Source organism: Alligator sinensis, unplaced genomic scaffold (assembly GCF_000455745.1).
Source record: "Alligator sinensis unplaced genomic scaffold, ASM45574v1 scaffold1264_2, whole genome shotgun sequence".
In the NCBI taxonomy this organism is placed as follows: domain Eukaryota; kingdom Metazoa; phylum Chordata; order Crocodylia; family Alligatoridae; genus Alligator; species Alligator sinensis.
Genome location: NW_005843119.1, coordinates 300,356 through 309,747, shown reverse-complemented (window position 1 = coordinate 309,747; position 9,392 = coordinate 300,356). Strand labels below are relative to the sequence as shown.

Here is a 9,392-nt window from a genome sequence, read left to right as displayed (position 1 = left end):
ACGAGGCTCCTCCCCCAGAAGCTCCTGAGAGTGAGTAGTCCTGAGCTACCTGACAGGGCAGCTTTTTGTATGGATGGGGCCAGGACAGGGAAGCATTTTATACTGCTGGGGACAGCACAGGTGCTGGCCCTGGGCTCTAGCTCCCCCTGGCTGCAGGTCCAGGAGGAGCCAGGCAGGGTTATTTTGCCCTAAGTGGCACAATTTGCTCCACAACAAAGTGCACGTCCAAGCACGTGCGCTGAGGCAAAAACCCCCGGCTCAAATTTCCACTGCTTATATTTGAGCTGCTGCAAGTGCACATGAGCAATATAGAGCATCAAAATAGAGTGCTCCTCACTCCAAATGCCATTTTGGGCTGCAACATGCCATGTTTGGACAAGAACTATCAGAAAAAAGTGCCCAAAAATCTTCTCTATTGAAAATTTCCTCCCACGCAAAATGCTGCAGGGCCTGTCCTTTACATTTGCTGCTTCCTCAGGGAATCCATAGGCCTGAATAAGGAGCTTGGTTTCCCTATGTCAGGGGTAGGCAACATTTTTTTGGCCGGAGCGCCGAAAAAACCACAATGTCTACCTTGGAAGGTGCTGGAGTGCCGACATGCTGGGGCCCGGAGCAGCTGTTTGCATCCTCCCAGCTGCACCTGGCACATGGAGCCTGGTCTGTTTGCAGCAGGGCTTGCAGCCTCCCAGCTTCCTGCTGGGAGCAGCCTGGGCTCCGTGGCTGGCAGCAGCTGCTTAGAGCCCGGGCTGACAGTGGTGTGCCAAGCAAAATGGCCTTGCATGCCATGCTCAGCACGCGTGCCGGGGGCTGCTGACCCCTGCCCTATGTAGTGCATGGGGAGAGTTCAGTGCTTCAAGGTTGTCCCCACAATAGCCAGTATGCTGCACCTGGCAGAAGGTGAACCTTACAACCCCTACTCCTTCTCATCAACTCATGCACCACACTCTGATGAGGATTCACAACCCTAAATAAAACAAAGAAGAAAACATCACTTTGCCAGTATATCAATCCAGAATACAGCCACATCTGGGACACTGTGTGCAGTTCTCATCACCCCATCCCAGGAAGGGCAGGGTGGAACTAGAAATACAGAGGAGAGCTGTAAAGATGATCAGAGCCATGGTGCAGCTTCGACATTAGGAGAAACCAGAAAGGCTAGGGAGTTTCTGTTTGGAGAAAAAATGATTTATGAGGGATCCTAGCTGCCCTGTGCTATCATTTTAACTGAGATCTATACAAACAAGAATGGTGTGGAAAAAGTGGATAGAGAACTGTCAGTCACTATGTGACCAAGATGCCACTTAGCCCTTTTTGGCATTTTCCCAGATTTTAGTTTCTAATTTCACCTATGGCAAGTTGACTGGGTTTGTTCATAATTGCCCACAGAAAAAAGGAGGAGGACCCACCATTTTTTTCCAACAAAAGCCCAGTAGGTCAGGCTCTTCCCCACGGAACTGAAGACATGGATACGTTCTAGACATGTATTTTCCAGCATGGTACAAATCTCCATTGCCTTCCTCTGTAGCAGGGTAGGCATGGGCCTCTTCCTTGGAGCTCTCAACTGTACTTTTAACCCCCTAGCTCCTTTCAGCAGCAGAACGCTGACCATGCCCTCATCCCACTACTTTACCTGTAGCAAGATAAAGGGTCTTTTTTATTTTTGAAGCATTAGGTCTGGAGGTTGTGTGTTCAGAAAGTTAAAGCACTGGTTGCACAAACACTGTTCTTGAATAGCTTAGATTCAGTGATTCTACCTTGAGCAGGGCTTAGACTAGATGACTCCCTGGAGGTCCCTTCCAACCGTATTTTTCTATAATTCTATCATTCCACTTCTCAGCAAATTGCTCTAATCAGCAGGCCATGAGATAAAAATGGCTTTCAACATCCTTCAGCCCTCCTCCAGGAAGATGACCACAGGGCAGCCCAGAGGAAAATATATGTTGGTACATGAGGATAAAAAGACAAAAGAAGCATGGGGCAGTGACAGGGATACTGTCCTAGGTGCAAGTTGACTATGAGCTACAGCCCTAATTCCTTATGTCAATGAAGAAGAAGTAAAGGAGCAAAAAAGCCAATGAAGCCTCAATCCATGGCCCTCTCCTTTTAAGGGCTTCAAGGGGAGGGCAATGCCAGAATCATGGTGCAGTGACAGCGATACTGTCCTAGGTGCAAAGTGGCTATGAGCTATAGTCCTAGTCCCAGATGTCAATGAAGAAGAAATAAAGTTGCAGAAAAACCATTGAGGCACAGACCAGAACCTATGGCCCTCTCCGTTCAAGGGTCTTAAAGGGATGGCACAAGGGGCAATGCCAAGCTATAACAGATTCCAAGCCCTGGTACATGAGGTTAGAACAGACTCCAGTTTTGTTTTAATTTTTATGGTTGAAATGTGTTCTTGTTACAATAATGGGCCAGATCCCAGCTGGCATAAATTGGCTGAAGCTCAGTCCCACTCAAAGGAGCCAGGTCCCCTGCCATGTAAACCAGCAGAGCTCTGCTCATGCCATAGATAACTGCTGCTAAGGATGCAGGTTGCATGTCTAACAAAGCCGTATCTGGGGCTTTCTCCTTCTAATGAATCTCCCTGTTCAGTACTGTAACCACCAACAGGTGAGGCGGGAACCTGCTCTGTGCCATGTGGAGGCTGGATCCTACATAATAAATAGACATGCAGACTTGTCTACACCAGCGGGGGCCAAAGTTTTTGGCAGGCATGCCACAAAGTAGCCCCACACCCTGCCAAGTGCCGCTCTGATTCCTTTCCCCTGCCTTATCTGCCTCTCAGCTTTCTGCTCCCTGCCCTGTCTGCTGCTGTGCTTCCTGTGCCTTCCCCAATCAGCTTTGTGCCAGCCAGTCAGGCCACCCAAGCTGTAACTTGGCCACCTCTAGGCCACACCATGGCAGCACATCCCAGTACTGAGGGGCCGCAGCATGCCCCACCTACCTAGGTCCTCAAGATGCTTCATCCCCAGAGGTTTGCAGTAAGACTACTTCTGGCACATCCCCAGCCCTTTTTTCTGATGCTACTGTAGCTCCAGGGCTTGAGAACAGGTCCCAAGTGATGAGCCAAAACAGATTCACTGTGGTACTCAAAATCAAGTGGATTATACGTGTGCGAGGCACGGTTGTCCCCCTACCCCATATGCCAGGAGATATCAATACTGAGGTACAGACAAGCTCTTCAGCACCCTAGAATGGGATCCCAAGCACTCAGTGATGTGTCATTACACTCAGTGAAATGAGGGCCAGAAGATCCAGAGGGGGTACAGGGCACATCCCTTCCACCCCCACTACCCCTCTCTCCCACCCACCGCTGCTGAAGGCTGAAGCAGAGCTGTCTGCTGCACTGCCTGGGACACTGGCACTCTCACTTCCTCCTTCCCCCCACCACCCCTCCTTTGAAGAAGAGCTAGAATCTTGAAGCCAGAGGTTTCTCCTCCAGAAGCCAGGTCATGGTTGGGTGATGGGGGTCCTTCAGGAAGGAGACCAGACAAGCCTTTTTAGGGGAAGGCTGAAGGCAGAGCTTCCCTCGAAAGAGCAAGATCCAAGACACACTGCTAAGAATACCCAGCCTCCTCTCTACCCACATGGGAGTTCAATGAAGTCAGGATCCCAGAGCAGCTTAGACAGGAGATAGGTGCAGAGATGCTCCATGCTGTGAAGACTGAGGCTCTTTGGCACAGGCCCTGCAACAGGCTTTTAGGCACTTGAGGAGCTTTAAGGTCAAACCTGAGGTATTGATGGGTTTTAAGCAGCTCTGGGATTAGGGGGCATCTGAGTAGGCATTTCCAGGATGACAGCTTTGGACAGAGGCACCTCAGTGCTTTGTTCCCACAACAAGTGCCTCGGTCCTCCTTTAGACTAACTGCTTCTGTAGGTCAGAGGTTCCCAACTGCAGGGCTGTGGCCCAATACCAGTCCATGGCAGGCTGGCTGGTGGGTCATGGCATGAGCCCCTGGCTCAGACCGCCATCTGTCTGCCCAGGTGAGTGGCTTCTGGGGTTAAAGCTGTGTGACAGGGCAGTCCTGGCAGGGAGGCAGACGGCTCCGTGTACCCCATCCCATTCCCACCGGGCCACAGTATAAAAGAGATTGGGAACCATTGCTGTAGGTGACCAACTGTCCCATCATACTCTATAACTTGTTGGGGGGCCTAACTCCTTCCTGCACATGCAACTTGGTGCCAGGGCTCCCAAGTTATCCTGTGACTGCAGCCCTCAGCTTCCCCTGCTGCCTTCCTACTTTGCAGACACATTATAGACACCTTGCAGATGCCAGAAGGAGCAGCACCAACAATGAAGGTTGAGCACCTCCATCCCAGACTATCCCATAGCAGCTGGCATACATGCAGGCATGGGCCTGGGAGGCTGAAAATCCTTTCAGAGGAAAGAGCTAATCCCGATTTCCCACCTCCTTCCTGGGTGACTGTTGTAGTCCCTTGGATCCTGGATCAAAGGGCAACCCCACCTCTGGCCTCAGCATCATTAATCTGGCCCTGAATTTATTACCTTCCCTCATCCTTGAACGTTCAGGTATCTTGACCAAAGCCTATGACAACCTTCAAGACACCTGGAACCACATTTATCTGTGAAGAAATGGGCCACCAATTTAAACTCCCCCATCTCCAAACAAATTTGTATGAGGAATCTGCCTGCTGCATCAGAACCTGGAGTCAGTGGCCAAAGGGGTCCCGTCCAGCCCTGCGTCCTCGCTTTTCTTTGTTCTACCCATTCATTTGGGGCATTGGGCCATCAACTGCAGAGCTGAACTGAAGACGTACTTTTCAGTACGTGCAGCCCACATCTCATGTGAAATGAGGGATTCCCCTGGAGACAACAGCTTGGATTCCAATTAAGCAGAGTGTTTACAAATTTTGCATTACAAACATTACACTAATCCCCTGGTTTTTCATTTAAAGACCAGCAGCAGCAAAGCAAAGACTGTTGGAAATCCTGCCAACCGAGCCCCTGGTGCCTTGTTCATGGGAATCATGAGAGCAGATACACAATCAGTTTCCAGGGAATGACACAGTGAAATTCAAGGTAAAACCAACATTTCCATTTCAGGTAATTTTTCATAGTGTAGGAGATCTATGTTAACAAAGTCCTGGATATTGTTTTCTTACACCTTCCTGTCTCAATGCAGGATTTTTTTTCTGTTTCCCTGGATACACTGAATTAGGGAAAAGGAGATCTTCTAAAATTCTGATCAGGGGGAAAAAAGAGGCCTCTCTCTCTCTTCTCTCTGGTTGTCTCTCAAACTGGTTTAAATTAGTCTGGTAATTGCTATGTTTCTATATTAGCTGCCTAAAAAAATAATTAATGGAAAAACCAAAATATTTATATTTTCACTTACCAAATATCAAAAGAGCAATTTTTTATTCAACATTTTGGCAGCCATTTTTATCTACTTTTTGAGGGTTTTCTTTCTCCCCTTTCACATTTTGCCACTGCAGAAAGCATTGACAGAATCTGAGGAAGGAGAAGAGAGAGGACAAAACACAAATCAAACATGGAAATTATTGATTAGCTGTCAAAACAGAAATTTTCCAAAAAACATGAAAATTAGGTTATTTTTTTCAGAAAGCTCACTTTACCAAGCTCTTTAATATTAAGACATATGAAGCATTTATTTTTTCTGTTATTTTCTCTGTTGCTTTTTAATATCTTAGTCAAGCATCTGCCCAAACTAGAAAAAAACAGAGTAAAACACTTATCAGAGTAAAAAACTTATCAGCAGAGTTAGTCAGAAAAGGTAATCCTATGGTTCCTTCTAGAAACGGACTATCCAAAAATTCTCCAAATGTTTAAAATGTAAAGGGTTATCAGCTTCTTACACTAATTTCCAAAATGACTAGCTACCACTCAGTGGAGCTGCATCCTCTGCAAGAGAGAATCCTTCTTAGCCTGGCCCATTGTTTTCGAACACTATTTACCTTCAAAGACTTGCAATATGTACCTTTGCAAATACTGCCTCAGATAACTTCGTTTTGTTACAATGCTCAACACCAAATGTCTCAGCTTTACAATCTATTGAAACCTATCAGTTTCTGTTGGGTTCAACTGTAACTGGCAAAACTCAGAAACAACCAAAAAACTCAGTAATAAAAAAGGAAATAGTTCTGGAACTATCTGTGCACCGAGACATAGATCAATATATTGCTTGTCAAAACAGTTTCAAAGAATATACTTAGAAGAAGCAGTGTCTTTACACAGGTTATGAACTTAACTAATCAAGTCCGTAAATCCATAGCAACAACGCACTTCTCTCCAGTCCTTGTTGTGCTGCTACATGCACTGGTTTGAACCCAATGTAATTCCATTCATTCCAGTGGAGTCTTGTTTCCTGGTTCCCACCCAAGGAATCCAGAGAAGAATCAGCCTCCTTAACTGTAAAGTAGCAAATAATGACTTTTATAAAGCTAAGTGAGAGATGCTTGAGACCGATTGACTCCAGTTACAGTGCACCTGAATAAACCAGGGCTCCATTGGCATCCCCCAACCCCAATGCTTAAGACAACTGGTAAGACAGCCTTGTGGGGGTTATGTGGATGTAAAGCACAGGAAAGGAAGGGACTCCTGGACAATCAAGGCAGAATCCTGCAAATGCAAGGAGTCCCTCAAGACCTGCACCTGTAGCTATCAGGTAAAACACCAGTTACAGCCTGTAACATGCCAGAGGCAAAAGCAGAGGAGGGGAGGGCAGTGCCAACGCCCTGACACTGCAACAGAGAAGTAGTATCTAATGTAGGCTCAGCAGATCCTAAGGAAAAGACCATGCCCTGTGCTGCAAAGAAAGGTAGTTTCCCATCAATTATGATGTTCTATGGAAATCAAAGCATTTCACAACGCCGTTTCTACATCATTTTTTAATGGGGAAAATTTAGAACTTTTCTTGAATTGAGGGTGTTGCCACCTCTCAATCCTTGGGAAATTTTTGCTTTCTTAATGTTATTCTGATTATTTCCATTTGGACTTCTACAATATATTCATGGGATTCACTATATATTGTTTTGACAATACATTACATTTACTATTTCTATGACACAGGAATACAAAAGCCCACAATTTAAATGACTTCATAGAGCCAACTCTTTAGGACAGCACAGAAACACGTTTCAAGAGACTTTTCATTTCACATGAAATCTTGAAAAATTGACTTTCCATTCTAATGAAGGGAGAAAGACCTGAAAATATAGGAAGTTTAGAGCGCTCACGTGCTGTAGAGATTCAGTGATACTGCAGCTGAATGCTGGCATAGTGCACAGGCATGAGTACTACCCTGCTTCTTAATATTTGTGCTATGATGACTTATTTTAGGTCCACCACATGGCAAACACAGAATGGAGAAATCAAACCATCACCACAGAATTCATCCTCCTTGGATTTGGCAATTTACCGAAAGAGAACATTCCACTCTTCCTGCTGTTTCTCCTGATCTACATTGTGACCATGGCCGGGAACCTCCTCATCATCGTGCTGGTTGTGGCTGATCACCACCTGCACACCCCTATGTACTTCTTCCTGGGGAACTTGTCCTGTCTGGAGACCTGCTACAGCTCTGCCATCCTGCCTAAGATGCTTTCAGGTCTCCTTAACAATAACAAAACCATTTCTTTCTTTGGCTGCTTACTTCAGTATTACACCTTTGGGAGCTTACTCTGTACTGAGTGCATCCTCTTGTCAGTCATGTCCTATGACCGGTACTTAGCAATATGTGACCCCCTGCATTATGCAAATGCAATGAACCCCAGGATCTGTGCTAAACTAGCTTCAAGTTCTTGGATAACCAGCCTCCTGGTCCTCACCATAACAGTAAGCCTAATGTCAACATTGACTTTCTGTGGCCTCAGTGAATTTGACCATTTCTTCTGTGATTTGGCACTCCTACTAAAACTCTCCTGTACAGACACCCACCTGGTCCGAGTGGCAATTTTTGCCTTTAGTTCCTTAGTGACATTTCCCCCATTTCTACTGACTATTGTATCATATGCTTGTATCATTGCCACCATCTTGAGAATCCCATCTACCACTGGGAGGCAAAAGACATTTTCCACCTGCTCCTCCCACCTCATTGTGGTAACCGTCTTCTTTGGGACCCTAATCGCTGTGTATCTCACACCAACAGTGGATACTTGGAAAGCCCTGAACAAAGTGCTGTCTGTCTTCTACACTGTCCTCACACCAATGGTCAACCCTCTCATCTACAGCCTGAGAAACAGGGAGGTAATGAAGGCACTGGGCAGGGCTCTTAGTCAATGGAGAATTTTCAGAAGAACTCAGGATGCTGCAGGTGCGTTTCAGAGACTTTCATGCTGAGAAATAATGATCACTTTAGGACTCACTGATGAAGATAATAAAAAGGTAGTTTCTTTCATCATTTATAACAATTCCTCACTTTCCTTTCTATTAATTAAAAGGCATGAAAAGGTAAGGGTAAAACTTACTGCAGTGCCAACTGGTTTGTATAATTAATAATATTGATGTTATAACAGTGCCCATGAATTACAACTGGGATGGGGGCTCTTTTACACTAAGCAGCAAGCACATCCAGTGAGACATGGTCACACTTTTCTCAAAGATCTTGGCATCAACATGGACAAGACAATCGGTGCTTTATCATCAGAGGAACCAGAACCAAGGTATGCAGTGCCCTATCAGTTGAATTTCCCTCCCTCCCTTTGTATTATTCCCTTCTCATAGCTGAAGCTCACTGACCGTTCCCTCATGGATACCTTTCTTTCAAAATGCAGATTAAAGAATTCAAGTGGGAAGGGTCAACTTTGTGATATTCTTGCAGATGTTTTTCTAAGCAACATGGAGAGTGTCAAAACAAAGGGCACGTCACTCCAAATGCCTTTTTTTGATGAAATGTGCCATTATTTGAAGAAAACAATATCCTAGAAAATAATTGCCCCAAATCTTCTCTATTGAAAATTTCCTCGCATGGGAAATCCCACAGGGTCTGTCCTTGACATTCCTCCCTGCCTCAGGGAATGCATAGGCCTGAATACAGAGCTTGGTTCCCCTAAGCAGAGCATGGGGAGTGTTTGCTGCTTGAAAGTAGTGCCCACAATAACAAGTATGCTGTGCCTTCCTCTGTAGCCCCTGTCTCTGGGCTTCACTTGCACCCCACAGTTGTTCTTCTCTGTCAATCCCCTTTTTGTGGGCTCCCCCCAGCCTCACAGTAGGTCTTCAGTGCTGAGACCCTTGCTCTGGGCTCACCCAGACCCACAGCCTGCGTTCCTATGAACCTCCTGCCGCCCCTTAGTTTCTACCAAACCTCCAGGCATCTTTAAGTGCTACGTTTGGGAGCTGCAGCCATGCTGCTGAGGCAATGTCCTCTCAACAGACTCCAGATCTTACTGATAGGCTTCTCTCAGGGACTGGGCTT

The 9,392-nt window shown here is 46.1% G+C and overlaps 1 protein-coding gene across 1 annotated transcript; it reads left to right on the top strand.

Annotated features, from left to right (window-relative positions):
* Nucleotides 1–7,327: 7,327 nt before the first annotated feature.
* Nucleotides 7,328–9,189, top strand: LOC112548347 (olfactory receptor 1020-like). Its single transcript, XM_025193880.1, has 2 exons — nt 7,328–8,291; nt 9,179–9,189. Exons 1-2 carry the CDS (start codon nt 7,328–7,330, stop codon nt 9,187–9,189), a joined length of 975 nt encoding a protein of 324 aa, XP_025049665.1.
* The last annotated feature ends 203 nt before the right edge of the window (nt 9,190–9,392 follow it).